This window comes from Rhipicephalus sanguineus, chromosome 2 (genome assembly GCF_013339695.2).
Source record: "Rhipicephalus sanguineus isolate Rsan-2018 chromosome 2, BIME_Rsan_1.4, whole genome shotgun sequence".
Taxonomy (NCBI): domain Eukaryota; kingdom Metazoa; phylum Arthropoda; class Arachnida; order Ixodida; family Ixodidae; genus Rhipicephalus; species Rhipicephalus sanguineus.
Genome location: NC_051177.1, coordinates 22,314,276 through 22,332,234, shown reverse-complemented (window position 1 = coordinate 22,332,234; position 17,959 = coordinate 22,314,276). Strand labels below are relative to the sequence as shown.

The window sequence follows — 17,959 nt, the reverse complement described above, 5'->3', positions numbered from 1 at the left end:
ACGTTCTTGACTAGCGCCGATCGTGCGCAACAGCAGGAAAAGACTGAAGATAATATCTCCGGCTTATCGGCAACTTCCGCTAGCGAGCGCAAGCTGCGCACGCTCGCAACAGCGTGCGAGGGCTCTGACCCGTCGGCGGCTAACTACGGCATCGTCGACTTCTCCGCAATCAACAAACTGCTTGAAATGACATGCACTGGGGCCGTTTCGATTGGAAAATGTGATAAGCTACTCTCCTGGTGTCTTCTAAGGCATTTATTTGCAAAGTAAAGCATTTTTACTTGTGTAGCGCTCCTTGAAGATACAGAGTTTTGTTTTTTGCTTTTTCTCAGTTTCAATTTTTTGGCCACCTGTCATTCTTTTAGCGAGCAGTTTCTCAGCTTTGGTACACTCGATTTTGATCATTTTTGTATTACTGAAAAGCTGGATGTTTAGTGAGTGCAACAAAGTGTCATATGTTACTATAGAAAAGCGTAAGTTTTTACAAGAGAGAAAATAACAAAAATACATTTTCTCTGTAATCGAATGGCGGATTTTGAAGCTTCATAACTTTTGTTGTAGGAAAGCTAGAACCATAAAATTTGCTTTTTGCACTCTTTGATAACTGTAGAATGCAATGACATTTAATTCAGCAGGATCCGAGTAGCCAATTTATTAAAAAGGTGATTAAACGAAATTTTAATGAATGATTAATTAAAAAAATTGTCGTAACGGCTACATAAAAACTGAGTTCATATTTGATATTTACACATGTAAATACATGATCACCGAAGTTTTCATCATCCTAACTTAAATAAAAAGATGCTTCATGTCAAAGTGCCTCTTCCCCCCTTAAAAGTAGAGCTGTGCGAATAGCAAAATTTTGAGTGTGAAGCGAATTCGAATAACAAAGTTTGAGCACGAATCAAATCGAATAATTTTCCAATATTTCTCGAATACTTCAAAGCGAAATTACTGCAAAAAAGTTGCAGAGGATTCCTAAGCATATTCTAAATTACATTCTAAAAATAATAATTAGCTTCGCAATGGCACAACCGGGCAGCGCCATTTTGGGCTCGTCAGAAAGAGCATTTCTCCCCCTTCAAACTTCCCGCCTCAGCTAGGTTCTCCATTCAGAAACAAGCGTACAAAAAGCAAATGTTTAAAGTTCGTTTCGAGGTCTCCCACTGGCTGCGTCTGCGATGTTGCTCCAGCACGCCTCGCCGTTGGTCCGATGCTCGCTTTGGGTGAGCGTCGTCTGCTGCTTGCGTGTTGCGAGGTCACGGTTGTGGACAATCGCGCTACTTAGTGACGCGTTCGCTAGTTCTGTTACACCCCTAGTTAAAAGGACAAGAAAGTCACGCAAAATGATAACTGTTGTTGTGGGACAAAAAGTGCCCAAAGCGTACAACTGATTTTGGAGTGTATGCTGCCAACACACTCGAAAATGTATTGGCATGCTGAAAAAAAAGGAGCTGTCAGGAAGCAGATTAACAACTGTAAAGCTTCGTGCAAAAGTTTCATGTTATAAGGCTTTAACCCTTTGCAGTCTGTTGTCGGGCCCTGCCCGACAACACAATACGGTCACAGCGGTTTGTGGTTGGGCACTACCGGAAAAGTTCTTTCGTAGTTTATTCACTACACTCAAACCTCGATATAACGAACACTGGATATATCGAATTATCGGTTATAACGAAGTAAATGAAGAATAGTTTTGTCATATATACAGCGTTACAAATATACGTTTATAACGAATTTTCGGATATAACGAACTTATTTTCGTATCAGATGCGACTTTGTTATAATGAGGTTTGAGTGTACATTATGCATCATCTGTAAAAAAGTCAGTAAATTTCGTTCACTTGAGCTTTGTGTCTATTAGTTTCGGACCAGAACGGACGGAAGGTGGGACAAGGTTTCGGACCGCAAAGGGTTAAAGAAACCAAAATCTACAATACTACAACGAACAAATCCAGAACCATAGGAGAGCTACTGGAGCAGTGTAGAGGACTCACGTTGCCGTAGCGCTTTCAATAAGCCGTGATAGTATTCGTGGTTCTCAGGGTTCCTGTTCAAGAGCTCCCGGTATATTGATTCGGCCGCTGGATACTGACCCACCTGCATCAGCAGGTTTGCTGAATAAGACACCAGAGAGAAAACAGAATTAAAACATGCCTGCTGCCATGGTCCTTCAAGCACAGTTCATAGTTTCTACCGTACTTCCTAAATGCAACATGGCAAGCTGACAGTAAACAGTGCAAGCAAACACGGGCATGAAAAGCAGACACATGGGACAAGCGTTGACTTCCAATTCACTCCAATTCAAGAGCTGGAAGAGAGGCAGTGCGTCATCTTGACATCACAAGCCCCGATTCCTTTCCTTTTCCTCCCCTGCTCTTTCCATTTTGCTTCTTTTGACCTGCCTGCCAAGGCTGTTGCACGCGGGTCGTTAACTAACAATATGCGCTCCACATTAGATGAAGCACCTGAAGTGATGTACTATGGTCAGTGAAGTTTCACAACTGACCTGGCCGTGCGCACGTCTACGTGACTGAAATGCTTGTGTCGTGGAGGTTTGAACAAGTACTACGTGTGTGTCAGCTTTCATTCTCCCTTCAGAATGTGCGGAATTCTGTTTTAAACAGTCTTTCTGTTTGACAGTTTTTTCGCCATCCAGGCACTTCATAACTTGCAGACATGATAGCTATCATGTGATCTATGCACCATGCTTTTATGTTGGCAATTCCCAAACCTACTGAGAGGTCCTTTAATGAGAGGCACTTTTCTTTCAAGACAAAAATTCCTTTGCTCCAGGCTATAGTAGACAATTTTTCACCCATCGTAACGCCAATTAATACGCCACAATAAGTCTCCCCCCCCCCCTCCCTCTTTTTTTTTCTTTCTCATAACACCCTCTGACCATAGTGAGTACCTTTTAGTTAAGCCATAATAATAACTTTATTGACAGAGAAGTAACAATTCCAGAGCGCAGCAGGCTTAAAATATGAACTAATTCATGGCAGAAAGTATAAAAAAGATTAATTTGACCGGGGCGTTAGGGATTCTTACTAGTAACGGACACACTACAGCAGAACCCCACTCATACATTTTTCACGGGACCGTAAAAAAAAGAATGCAAGAGCCGGGAAACCTAGGAGCCGAGAAATGGGGAAAAATGAGAAATTGGGAGTAATGGAGAGAAGCACACAATTTTATTTCAGCCCTTTCGCTCAAAGAAATCAGGCAGCGTCGCCTGGTGCATTTTCTCACGCCCGATCAGTACAAGGTGTCTCTCAAGCTGCTGCAGTGCCGTGTGGCTTTCGGTGTCGTCCCCACGTGCAAATCTCCGCAAGAAATCCATCGTTGTTACAGCACTGTTTCTGTTCATAACAGAAACTTCCGTTTGCTCCGACAACTGCACCGGCACCTGCTCTACCTCAACTTTGTCATCACTGACGCACCCAATGGCACACTCAGCCATGATATCTTCAACGGACAATATCATGGAGGTGACCATGGCGTCGTCAGCGAAAGCATGATCGCTATACGCAATGTCGTTGAATGCATCAAAACACGTCACAGACGGCGTATTCAGATGAAAAATATATATCTCGGAGGTAATGTTTGTGGTGGCAGGGCTTAAATGCGTCATAGATGTTGCCCTCACCACTTCTGGCGGCCGATTCGATCGTCAAGCCACCAAGCGGACCAAGCCTTCTCGTCTTCTTTTTTCCCACGCACCATTGTAGACTGTAACCGCCTTCCCTATGCCATCGTTACCACACAAACCCAGATGCTTTCATTGATGCTGTAAAAGTGCACTTCTAATCCTGAATGGTCATGTATCATGCATCCTTACTGTACATCCACCCCTTATGTAATGCCCCCACTTGGGGCCTTTAAGGAAATAGTTAAACCTGGATGTAACGAACCTGAATGTAACGAATTCCTGGATTTAGCGCAGTTTTTTAATACCCAATACCATCCCCATAGAAGCCCATGTATTTGTGACCTCCATGTAACGAAGGTGTTGCGGTAATTGACCTGAATGTAACGAATTTGCGGCACTGATCATTTATTATTTTGTGTCGTAACATTACTAAAATGTTATAGGTACAACGCACAAGTTTTATGATACGAAAATTAATAATACACGGGGGTGGCTGCGGGTAGAACGCATACCATTGCAGCAGACAAGTGCGTGCCGCGATGATGATACAAGCGTCGCTAGAATAGCTTGCGCCGCTTAGCGGCAAACTGAGTTTCCTCGTTGCAAAGCCTTTGAGATGGTAATGCGGCGCGCCATCTCGAAGGCCACGCTATGCAGCTTTTGCTTGCGAGTTGCGACGTCTGGTGGCACTACTGTGCCGAACGAGTGAACGAAGCGGTGAGGCAGGTCATTTCTCTTGTTAGGCCTCTCAGCTGCTCTCGCTGTGACAATGAGCTCCGTGCCGAGAAAGCGCAAGGTTTTTCTTCTGAAGAAAAGTTTGCGATTGTAAATGCGGTTTCCGCGGGTGAGAAAAAAAAGGACATTGCTGTGCGATTTAATATCCCAGCCAGCTCCCTGTCGATGATATTGAGTGCGAAGGACAGCATCCGCGAGGCAGCGGAGTCGGGCACGGGCTCGAAGAAGTAAAGACTGAAGAAGTCAACGTACGCTGATGTGGACAAGGCCGTCTTCACCTGGTTTCTGGACACACGGGCACGCAACGTGCCCATAAGTGGCGCGATCCTGCAGCAGAAAGCGAAGGATTTTGCGTCGATTCTTGGCCATGACGATTTCAAGGCAAGTGACGGCTGGCTGCAAGGGTTCAAGAGCCGGCACGGTGTCGTCGGTAGAGTGATTAGCAGCGAGTCTGCATCTGCTGACAGCGATGCCTCTGCCTCGTGGGTGGCCGAGAAGCTGCCTGGCATCTTGGACCGCTTGAGGCGGCGGACTTGTACAACACTGATGAAAGGGCATTGTTCTACCAGATGTTGCCGTATCGCACGCTGGAGCTTAAGGGCACGATTGTCGAGGCGGAAAGCAGAGCAAACTACGCGTCACGGTCTTGCTTTGTGCAAACAGTGACGGCAGTGACAAAAGAATCCCATTAGTTATAGGAAAAAATGCCCGGCCAAGGTGCCCGGTAAAGGCGCGAAGTGGATGCCAGTCAAGTACGTGGCCAATTCGAAGGCATTTAACGAAGATGTCAAGCGTCAGGGTCGCCAAATATGTCTATTGCTTGACAACTGCTCCGCGCACCACATCGAAGGCCTTCAGCTATCAAACATCGAGCTGCAGTACTTCTCTGCCAACTGCACATCCCTAATACAGCCGTTAGACAAAGGGATCATCAACAGCTTTAAGTGCTGCTATCATCGTCGCGTCATTCAGAAGATCCTCTTGGATATACGCTTTGAACGGCTGACAAAGATAGTCATTTACCAAGCCATCGAGATGCTTGCTGCTTCCTGGCAGGAAGTAAAAGCTGACACAGTCGCAAATTGCTTCATGAAAGCCCGGGTGTGAGTGGTTACAGAGGCTGGAGTCGACGAAGAAGAACCCCAGGAACCTTCAAATCAATCCGACGTCAGTGACGCGTGGGATGCACTTCGTGTGAATGGTGGAGTGCCCGACGACGTTGCACTTGACGACTTTTTGTACGCTGACAGTGATGCTGTATCTACCGAAGAAATGTCGGGTGTGGCACTTGTAGAAACTGCCAGAGATCGCGGTGATGGTGAAGGTTCGTCAGAGGCAGATACATCGCCAGTTGCCTACCGCGAAGGAGGTCTTGGACGCGCTGGACGTTCTGCGCCGTTACGTTGGCTCACAGGATGACGAGGCAGCATTGGATGAGTTGGTTTCTCTGAACCGCCGCGTGATGTCATCTTTGACGCGAAAGACACAAGCCAAAATAACGCAGTTTTTTTGTGCTAAATAAATATTTGAGGTGAGTGGCACTGAAATGGCGCCCGCCACGTCTTCGTTTGGTTTTCGTGATAGTTTCTCTAGTCTACTCAAAAACTGCATGTAACGAAAACCTGGATGTAACGAAAATTCGCGAACTTTTTCCAATTTCGTTATGTCCAGGTTTAACTGTAAAGTGAAAGTGAAAGCCAAGCCACGTGAAAAGTCAACATGGCCGCCTGCACAGTCTAGGAGGGCCGATTCGCAACGTACAATGCAAGAATGGTCCCACAGTTGCAACGTAACAGCGGGGATGCCAATGCGCTAGATCCCATGGGAGCTATGCCGGGACCGGCCGAAAACGAAGTAAGAGGCAGGAAAACGCCGCACCCGGGAACGTAACAGCTGGGTTATACGGTATAACTTTGGCCCAAATCAGTCTAGAACTTTCATTCTCGTAACACTGTCATTTTGATATGCCAGTCTCCTCCACAACAACAAACATTTCAAGAGAGCTCAACTCTAATGTAGCCCACATGAATTTTACTATTTAGAAGAATTGCTTGATGCACTGAAAACGTAATTGCATATTTGAAAGCAGCATGTAAATACACATAACTGATGTAAGATTTTTATCAAAATGTGCCCATACATGATATGTGGAGTGTCCCTCCTTCACTGGAGGGTACTACAGTTGCCAACTGATAAATCGGACATGCTCGGTAGTTCAGACAGTCGCGCAGCACCTGCCGATGATCCCATAGAAGTAATGTGTACAGACGACCGATATTTCGGACAGCTGCCAGATCTACATTCGACAATCTGAGACTGTCGTGCACGCCGCATCGCGAGCCATTATCTCCTCCGGCACCCATACCACACAAAGTATGGCCTCAGAGATCAAAACGAAAGCTAAATTGTGATCTACTATGAGGCTTTATTTCGATCGCTACTTTACGCCTCAGATTTGTAATTGAAAATGCCGATCTTGGAGGCACTGGGCAACTGTGGGAAATCGTATCGACATCGTGATCATCCTACATTCCGCTTCCTGTATCCCCGCGCTGCGCTGCTATTGCTGCTATTGCCGCCATTCTGTCGAATGTGTCTGCGGTGAAGCGTTTTGCTAAGGCAGTGACTACGGTTCTGGGGCCCGTCACTGTAGTGTAATATGGTGATGGGCCTTGTCTTGAGCACTTGCTCATCTTTCGTCATCGTACAGCGGTCACATCACACTGGCGGTGATACAGGCGGACTTGGTTGCACGTAAGCGGAAGTGCGTGCAGCAACGCATTGACAACTTTTTTCGGCCACCGGGACACTGAAGTGTCAATAAATGTATTTTTTTCTGAGGCATTCGTTTGTTCGGACAATTGATAATTCGGACTTACTCACGTTCCCCGTGGAGTCCGAACTATCGGTCGTCGACTGTACAGTTAAACTTGTTTATAACAAGCCTCCATACAACGAATTCCTCGATATTAATGAAGTTTTTCCATTGCCCGCCAGTTACTCCATAGAAGCACATGTATGTGTGACCTCTATGAAACGAAGTGGCAGCGAGAGACACCCTTGATATAACAAATTTTCGCCGCTGACAACCCAGGGATTCTGCCCCGAATTCTGACATTTTGGCGCGAGTAGGAGCTGCATACACCTTCTCTGGTTGCGCCGCCGCCGAGAGCGTGAAGCGGCGGCGTCACGCATGGCGCGCTCATAAAGCCCCGGCGACTGCGAGGCGAGAGCTCATTTGTGCATGTGGGAGTGTGCGAGGCAGACAGGCGAGGCCTGCATTCCTCGAGCTGGCTTTCTTGCCGCTGCGGCCGCATGCGCAGGCGTGCCCTCCCTCCCTTCAAACCTCATCCAGCCGCTCGCAGGTGCCACCATGCTAACCACGCTGGCTTTCTTAAAAAGAGAATAGACTTTTGGGTTAGCAGTGCCACTCTTCGGTTGTTGCAGTAGTCTCTGAACTGCACTTCGTTAACGTGACACCAGGTGAACCCACTAAAAAAAAAAACCCTTGCTTGTGTTGTTACACTTCGACTTTGTGCCGCATATTTGGGGCCGCACCGCACATGCAGTTCGCTCTTCGTTTTTGACGCCGTGTGCGCGTGCGTGGTTTCACTGCGCGCGCATGGAGCAGCCCCTGATGCCGTGCAGCTTTTGCGATTTTTTTAAGGAGGAACAACTGTCGTCACTACCGAGATGTCAGATTAGGCGACGGTGGAAACTGTCCGTGACCATGGCGACAATGACGGATCTTCGGAGGACTGTTGTCGCGCGCTTTGCCGTCTTGTGGCGTGCTGCACGTTCGCGAGATTGGCTCTGGCAACGGGCCGTCGTGTTGTCGGAGCCAATCTGGGAGGCCACTGCTAGACGATGACGGAGCACCATTGTATTGATGTCCCACGAACGTTCAGTATTGCCATCCCTTACGAGCAAGCATTAGAGCAAAATAAATGTTTTGGGTGAGCTCTGCCTTCAATTCACCTTGTGTTTAATTTGTGTGTTTCCTTTCTGAATTTTCGTGCGGAAACTGGATATAACGAAAACCTGTTTGTAAGCAATATTTTTCGGAATTTGTCAATTTCGTTCTATTCAGGTTTAACTGTACTATGTAGAAGTGTGGTTCAAAACCGTAGTACTTATATGTTGAACTCATTAATTCGCTTACTCTGTGTGAAATGTGTGTTGTCATTTGCTTCAAAGCAGAACAGTTCCTGCCTCAGACAAAAATGGAGCCCAAAATAGATCATAAAGCCACCACACAAACACATCAAGGACCTACCTCTCGTCTCAAGCACAGACAGTTTGTCACAGATCTGCTCCTCGTTGCGCGCAAGGTGACCAAGTGCTTCATCCAGTTCACCAGCCTCTCGCATCACCATGTTTTGATAGAGCAATAGTTCACTGTGTTCGTAGTCGTATCCACGCTTCTGCAGCCAGAAAAGAAAAAAAAAAAAAGGTTTTAGCAGCAGTGCAATGCCATCTAGGTGCGCACTCTGAGTAAGCTTTTCTTACAAAAGCCACAAACTATGTTCGGTTGAAATTTTTGTTGTAAACAATGGCCATTCTAAGGGACTAAACTTCCTGCCTCAAGCTCCTTTTTTCCAATCAGTTTCTCAAAAGCTACATTATAAACATAAAAATATAATTGATTGACGCATCTTTGCTCTTGGAGTCCTTCAGAAAGACACAGGACAGCCTCTGCTTATAGTGAGCTTCTCTGCATGAACATTGAATGCTGCCACTGCAAGTCTTGACAGATAGTACAGTAGTAGTGAAAAGTTACCGGGGCTCACAGAGGTTCCAGTAAGCCTTCTGGGGTTATTAAGTGCTACTGTGGCTCGCCCCTCATTACTCTTAGGCAGCACGGCAGGCATGTGCCCAAATTTGGAGAACCAGCCTTGAACCCTAGAGTCTGGTTTTCAGGGTTAGATCACAGCCGACCAATGTGTGAGTCTTTCGGTGCTGGTGCCATTCGTGCAGCGCTGCTGAAATACTACACGAGCGACTCATGTATATCGTGAAATCTATGCGTGATGCGTTCACTAGTGTGATCCCCACCAACCCAAAGTTCATCCACTAATTTGCAACCTTGCAAGGCTCTTCGGTAGGGAGGACAAGGAGGCTCAACAGAAATAATGTCATGGATAGCTCATACCATTGTCACCTGGAGAAGTCCCTTCTGTTAACACCCCATAAAGGGCCCCTGAACCACCTCCAATAATTTTTTAACATTTCAAGTAAACGTGCGCATCGAGCTTTCGGCCAGAAGGAGATACTAGCATATGAACGGAGCTTAGTGGAGGAAAGAGCGAAGTGAGCTGGGGCTACTTTCAGATCATCAAACTCGTGTAGCTCTGCTATTACGGTACCGTTTCGAAAAATTCTCGTGGCTGCGTGTTTGTTGACTCGGCAACAACTGCAACACACAACTAAATTTTGACCTCTGGCTGGTTTAGAGGCCCTCTAAATAAACACATGAGACAGCTACATACCACAGAGCACTTGGGTCCTCCAATTAAAGTATAAACGCCAACAACAATGCATGACTGAAGTACCCTTACCGTTTGTGTTTTCCTAAACTCTTCCAATATCTTGAGTGCCATATCATAGTCTTTAAGCAAGTGATAGGACATAGAGAACCCAATCCACGATGCCCTCTGTGTTGGCCGCAACATGAATAATTGGTACCTAGTGTCCTGAAAGAAAATGTCCAACCACATGTTGCTGTTGTTCACAGGAATACTATCACAGTTGAGATAAAGCAAGTCTGCACTTCACTTCGAATTTCTGCTAACACAAATGTTAAGGAACTCAGCTGAAATAACAGCATGCTTTTTAAGAGATGCCATCAAAGAAACAACAGTAAAAATTTATGATTTTTGCCATAATAGTCAAGCTGCAGACACTCGTCCTAACAAAAAGTTGCGATTATGCAATCTTCCCTCAACATCATGCCTAAAGCATTTATTCTCCACCTCGTATATGCCTCATATATGCTCATGATTCACAACCCACTGGAGAGATGCAGTGAGGACACTTGTCAAAGCAATGCACTACTACACTGTTTTCATTAGAAGTCTGCTGATACAGTATCCACATCAGATGCCACATAGCAGTGTAAACAGAAGCTGCTGCCAGTAATGCAGGACAAAGTCCTTCAAGCAATGTAAGTCTTACATCAAGCACACAATAGTGTAACTATGCCCTATGGCAAAGCAGTTGCTCATTGAAGGTAAAGATATATTTTTGCACAGTGGTTTCACTGAAAGCTATGCATTTTTTCTTACCACAAGACGTTGCGTTAATTTGAATGCATTCTGAACTCGTCTAAAAAACAATACAACTTCTCTTCTGCTCAGGAAATAACTGCTTACCCTATATCCTTCCAAATCACGCATTTGGATCTGAAGCAATGACAAATCTCGAAGAATCTGTATATTATCCTGTGAAGAAAAAGAGTACATAAATGGAACATGCTGTTATCAAATCAACCTGACGGTGAATCATACGAGTACGAGGCAGTTGTTGCTTACAATCATAACAGTATCTCGCAATATCATTTAGATGACAATTATGTTAAACATTCTGGAACAATAATGCTCCCTACAATGGCACAGTTGATGATGTGGAAGGAAAATGAGGTGGTTCTGGCTAAGTTTCAGCCCCACGAAATGTGTTGCGATGGTTTGGGCGACACTGCCACGCAGCCAGACATAAGATGGAGCCTACAGGAGAACTATACCTCAAAACCTCAATGAATCACGTAGATAATAGACTGACAAGGAACGCAGATATTTCTAACACCTGAAATAGAGCCAAGAGGATAAGCAGCCTCATTTAAGGGGGTAATGTGCCTGAGGTCATCATGATATTACAGCCGCTACGAGATAAAGTGAGCACTGCGGAAGATGGTGGCGGTGCCAGGCACTACCAACTACCGCATCATACCCTATCTTTCTTCAGGGATGCGCAAATTTTTGGAAAGGTGCCAGTGGGACAGAGGCAGGCTGGCTCAAGAGCACACCAGCACACACCAGTGAAAGCATTTTGAAGGAGAGATGGAATTACTAGTCATCTTTTACTACAACGGAGGTGGCAGCAAGGACGACCTACGAGAACCAGCTGCTGAGGCTTTCAGAGCAGAATGTTGTGCGTAAAACGCCAGTCCATACCATTTTTGCCGGTAAGTCGACATAGTGGACAAGCCGGACAGTGGCAATCAATCAGGGTTTCGGACTGATTACTGCTGGTGTGTTTGGAGAAGGCAGAGAAGCAACGGAGGGACAGACAAGGCGAGGAGGTGTGGCATAGTGTATGACAAATGGAAACTGCAGCATGGCCAAAATCCTCTGAAGTAGTCGTCCCTCAGAACACATCAAGGTCAGATGCTCGAAATATGCACGAAACAGTGCTATGGCAACTGGAAAGGTAGCACATTGCTGGCAGAGGTGAGGGCTTGTGTGTTGCAGGCATGTCTATGGACAGTCTTGACAATCTTGAGAACATGTGATCTTGGTGGGAATTCTGTTGAGGCCCTTGGCCATGTTGTCCTTGAGTGTAACAGAGTGCTTTCGTCGGCTGGCACATCGACACTGCCTACCACACCGAGCTGAATCTATTATCTGGTGATGCAAGTTTGATCGAAATGTGCCCGTATGTGATATGTGGTGGGTCCCTTCTTCACTGGAATGTCACTACTATGTAGAAGTGTGGTTCAAAAACCATAGTACTTATTTATTGAACTCGTTAATTGGCTTACTCTGCGTGAAATGCGTTGGCATTCGCTTGAGAGCAGAACAGTTGACATTGCAGGAGGATTTCTACCGTTAAAGTTCCTTAATTTTTTTTTTTGCTTTTCATTTTCTTGACACCCCGGTTTCGGAAATGACACTACGAAAACCTGCTGCAAAAGGAAAGACAGCTAGCATTATCATCATCATTATTCTAATTGCCTCGATTAGAAATACTGATGCAAAGAGTGGACTGGGGTACAGTACCCTTTTCAAGTGCCTTAATCATAATATTGCTATTCTTTCTAATAAGCATGTTTCCACATTAACTTGATTTCTCAACCTAGGCAACCTAGAACATCAAAGATGCAGAGTAAGTGTTTCACCTCTGCAACTGCACCAGAAGAAGACTTACTAACCGGAACTGTGAATCCATCTAATGACACCCCCAATTAAATGGATAGCCCCCCACATGCACAATATGGATTTCGAAGACACAATTATGACATGATTACTGAACCAGCTACCAAGTTGTGATACAAATGATTAGCCAGACAGGTGTGCCCCATCCCATTAGGACAAAGGTAACTTACTTTGTCCCACTTGAGAGCATTCCTGTAGCACTTGATGGCTTCATCATACTTTCGGTCAGACCTCTGTAGTAAGCCATACACGTGCCAGCCTTCGGCAGGTCTCATGTCAAGGAACACAAGAGATGGGGCCAAGATACAAGCTTACAGAAACGGAATACGTGCGAGTTACTTTCAACTTGATTTGCATTTTGTATGAAATGAACCTAATCCCACTGATAATATACAGACATTAACAACTGGCATACAAGCAATATTGTAAATTTACTGCAAATGCATGTAAAATATTCTGATAGATACTCTTTTATGTTTTAAACAGGGACTTGTGAATATTCGAACTTTCGAATAGCGTTTGCCATTCAATATGATTCGCAGCGGAATTTTACTATTTCGAAGTATTCGAACTTCCAGAAAATAAATATAACAGTTTCCTTGCTTCAAACTGAATTAAATCACCGAGCTTCTAAATGATGGACGTAAACCCAATCCTCCTCGCGAACTTTGGCCTATCGAAAGGTTAACGGCCGTCAGCACACCCTGACCCTATTTTATACCTGTGTCACACTGGGCCCTTTCGAAAGGCCATCCAGTCGACAACCATCGAAACACCACAACTCTATCGACCCAATGGAGTTGTCGCGCTGCTACATGGCAATTCTGAACGGCCGTTGAGTGGCTCAGGCTGTTTCTTGCAAAAATTGTGTGGCGCTGCGTATCTTTATTTTCGTATTCATGTCACCTAGAGTTAAAATAAGTTCACTTAAAAACTCAAATATGTCTGTTCAAGTATTTCCATAAATTGTTTATTCATAGTTATGAATGCATATATCTAGCTTTTAAGTTGTTTAGCAGCAAAACTGGCGAGTGATACACGGTGAGACGGCACGATGAAGACAAGCACATTGGTGTTGCCGAGAGTATGTGCAGTTCGCAAATTTCAAGTGGCAAAAGTACTCAAATAATTCACAACACTCACATATACTGCTTTTAAAGCATACTGGTAAGATTCCTTTTTTCTAATCGTGTGTACGAGCACCCTGTGAATGAGAGGGCATGTTGCCACGGTTTCCGCTTCCATAGCTCAATGGCCACTGAAGTTTCGATGGAGTTGTGGGGTCCTCCGTTGACTCTATGATAGACTATTGACTCGATGGCCTTCGAAACGTCCTGTGTAGCAGCCCGCGCTTGACCACTGAGTCAACAGACCATCAGTTGGATGGCCTTCCAAACGCCCATGTGACACAGGTAGTAGACAACGTAGCTCGATCCTGCACACAGACTGGAAAGAGTGCAGCAAGTGCAAAGCGCAGCATACACTGCTTATATTGTACTTCATCGATTAATTCGAGAAATATTAGAAAAATATTCAAATTTGCTTCACACCTAAAATTTTGCTGTTCCCACAGCTCTCGTTTTAAAACTAAGCAGAGTGAGAAACACTGTTGCTAAAGTGAACGACAGCCCTCCTTTTTTTTTTCTTTTTTTCGACATTAAGTTCTTCATATTTCACCTAAATGTCCATAGATATCTTCGCCTTTTACAGCCACTGGAATGTGGTTTCCAAGTGACACTTGTGCCAAGAGCTCCACTGTAATTAAGCTACCATGGTGAGTAAACAATGAGTTCATAAGCAACCTGCACAAGTGAGGCTCCTCCGAGTGCCAGTTGGCAAATCTGTCTCCAATGCAAAAGCAGAGTGGTATTGACAGTAGTAGTCTGGATAACACTGCACGGTGCTTGAAATGTCAAATTATAGGGTTGAATGCTCCAAAGTGGCACATGGAATACAAGGGATGCCATCGAGATGGCCTCCAAATTAGTTTCTCCAAATTAGCTTTGGCCACCTCGGGTTCTTTAATCTGTGCCCAAGTGTTTTTGCATTCCGCCCCCATGCAAACTATGCCCCTGCGGCTGCAAATCAAATTCGCAATCTTATGCTGAGTAAACAGAATTCCACAGCCACTGTGTTTAAGGTGGGGTGAAACTTGAAAGTGAGTTTCAATATTTGGCTGTACAGTGGTGGTAATAAAAGCTATGGCTATAAAACTTGCAAGGCATTTTAAAGGTAGACACAGGTTGCATTGGAGCTCAAAATTAGTTTCACATTGTGTTTAGTGTCTTATTTTTTTAGTTTTTGCGATATGTATTTTTGTTAGGTAGGTACTACCGTTTCACAGAAATGGAACTAAAATTGTGAGCATACAACAAAAACTAGACTTAGGTTTTTTTACATTTATCAATGTATAAAAATTGACACTTATGAATGTTTTTTTTATACTAAAAAAATACAAATGCACCTAGGCTACTCATTCTAGTTCCAGTTATGTAAATGCCACTAATTAACACACGTGAGAACTTTTGTTTGCTTGTTCCATATAGTTCCCAAGAAAGATACACAAACTTCAAAAGTGTTGTTTTGAGAAAAAAGCAGAAATTACGTAGGGGTACACGCGCATTTCCTGTCAACGTGTCAAAGAAAAAAGATCCAAAAATTATTTTTGAAACTGCGAGTGCCCCAGTGTGATATATTTTCTGAAAGAAAGAAATTCTTCATCAGGTGGTTGCAAAATCCCAAAACTGAATTGAATGACCTAAGGAAGTCACCCCACCTTAAGGCTAAGAGTATGATAACTACTTTTCAGAAACTGGTTATCAAGAACCACTCTTTAGAGCCTCTTATGGTGCATTCACATGATGGGTCGACCACTAATGCAGTCCACAGAGCAATACTCGCATGGGTCAGCTGGGCCAAATCACAGCAAAGGCATTTAATCAGCAGACTAATTATTCACATAATTCAGAGTCCCTAGAACATGTTATGATGGTTGAGCACAGATTCAAGTTCACCTACCTACAGATTCAGGTTTAAGCAAAGTTCTACAATCTGACTGCAGCAATGGGCACGATTCGGACAGTGCTGTGATAATATGCATGATTAGGGTCTCATCTGTGTTGTGCACCAATTTCAACTTCCAAATCCTTATACCGCCATTGTTATTTTAGCTGCTGACAAGCACATTCCACAACTGCATGTGACAAAGAACTGGCATGAAAAGCACAAAGGTTACATTAAGCAGGAGAATTAGTAGGCAATTACACGAACCACAAAAATCCACACACCTACATTGGTGTTGCAACGTGGTGCAGCTCAGCTGATACAGAAAATAACTGCAAAGTTTGTAACATATCTTTCACTCAAAAGTCGTCACCATAAGTTTGCTAATTTTGGTCAGATTAATGTATATGCAGATTCTAGCCGCATGCTTCATCAGTTTCACGTGTCTTGAAAATATTCTGTGGGTGCACATGCCTCCCACAGGGTAAACGGAACTCATTTGATTTTCATAGCCCTGCTGCACCAACATAACTGGCTCGGGCCGCCAGCCGGGGTAAGTGACCTACGTAGTCATCAAGGGTGGCATCACACAACCCCGTAATTTTGATCTAGCTTTCTGGTTTAGTTGTACACAGTGAAAGACACGACGCTCTATAACTTGATCCCCGTCCATTTTTGTAACGCAGTTTATTTTCCTATTAAAATGCGTACTTTGTGCCACTAGTGACATGTTTACTAACAATGTAATGTCGCACCTATAACAGATACAGGCATATATATGAATAGGAGAGGGGGCACCACGGCCAGAGTTCATCCATGGCACTTCAATGTGTAAGGCCAGCCCTGCAACTGGCAGTCGACTACACTGACCTGCTATCCTTTCAGCCCACTAATGCCAAAAGTAAGCCTTCACAAAACATTGGTCCCAGCACAAAGGCCCCTTTACAAGCATACCACTTAAACATCAAGAAATGTACAACACAACCTTTTAATTGCATTCGTTCAGCAATAACAGCTTTGTTGAGAAAACCAGCAACCTACTGTCATACAGACTGAGTCAGCTACAATCTCGTTTCACTCATCAAGTTACTCCAGCACGCATGCCAGCAGCCCCTCAAGTTTCGTTTCACCACTATGCACCGAACCGGCGCCCGCTAGAGCGGCACCAAAGGATACACACATGACTCTTGAGGTCGTTCCGGAGCCCTTTGCGAACATATTCATAAGCTTCGTCTTTCCTTCCTAGGCAGTTCAGAGTGAGCCCTTTCATAGCCAACGTTTCTGACGGAACGAAAGACCACAGAAAAACGGTTACTGTACATCATGTGCCGACACACCCTTGGGACCGGCAGCTACACGCAGAGCACAGTAAGACAGCGCCGCTAAATCGTTAATAACGGCAATCAAAACAAAGAAAATGATGCTATTATGCCTGCACTGCGGTGAGCTATCCCACTTCAAGTTCGACAAAAACGCAGCTGGGAAAGTAACCTCTAGCTGATAACACCTGCAGAGGAACAGCAATTTGTTATGTCGATCTTTTTTTTTTCTTTCTAGCGAACTATACGTAAAACGCGAACAACTATGTGTATTAACTCAAATGAGTCGACAACACTAGCACAACTTCAGTACTCAACAAGGCAGCTATTTCGATAACAATACGCGCCCTTGCTTTAAAAGGAATTGCACACCCACCTCCATGGTCCGCGAACTTCGGGTTGGTTAAAATCTGCTTGGCAAATTTTAACCCATTCTTGTATTGTTTATGTTCGTAGCATTTCTGAAAGAAACAGCCAACGATCACACGTTTTTATTCAACATAAGATGAACGAAACAGCGAAAAAAATGCGTCAAATTATTTGAATTTCAGTTCGATCACAGCTATCGGATGACGCCGGTTGAACGGAGACGACGCCTCGAATTTGAAGTTCCAAACAACGCGGTCACATTAAAACCGGCGCAGATTTTGGGTATTCAGTCCAACGCTTGGCTTCCCTAGCGCTTAACAGGACCAATGTGCCGCAAAAACCATAAATCGCGCGGAAGTGCTGTGCACTGGGGTTGTGTAAGTAGGCTTAGACTGTTGTTCAAGCGCGCACTGCTGGGCAAAACGAGTCAATACTCACCAATATTCTTTTAAATAGGGCATTCTCTTTTGGTGGTAGCGGTTGGCTGGGAGACATCCCGGAGCCAAGAGAGGAACCGGGGAATTTCACTGAGAACTCCTTCCGATAACACTCGTGTCAGAACCGCGTGGTAAAATGCGTGAATGGCGGACGCACGGCATTGCCATTGTATCCTCGAACCCTCTTTGCCGATATATTATGAGAAATTTATTCACTTTACTTTATTATTAGTATACATTGATTTCAACCTACTCTGCATTGCTTCGAAGCAGTTACAAATTATTATACTGGTTTCA

General features: G+C 44.6%; 1 protein-coding gene across 1 annotated transcript; it reads right to left on the bottom strand.

The window, feature by feature from the left end:
* Positions 1–1,994: 1,994 nt before the first annotated feature.
* On the bottom strand, positions 1,995–17,936 carry LOC119382507 (N-alpha-acetyltransferase 15, NatA auxiliary subunit; the record flags this gene model as incomplete). Its single annotated transcript, XM_037650219.2, is given in 8 exon segments — positions 1,995–2,114; positions 8,661–8,808; positions 9,943–10,077; positions 10,756–10,824; positions 12,705–12,793; positions 16,714–16,818; positions 17,233–17,317; positions 17,664–17,936. Coding segments are annotated over 8 exon segments (808 nt in total), but the record flags the coding sequence as incomplete, so codon positions are not given.
* Positions 17,937–17,959: the final 23 nt, after the last annotated feature.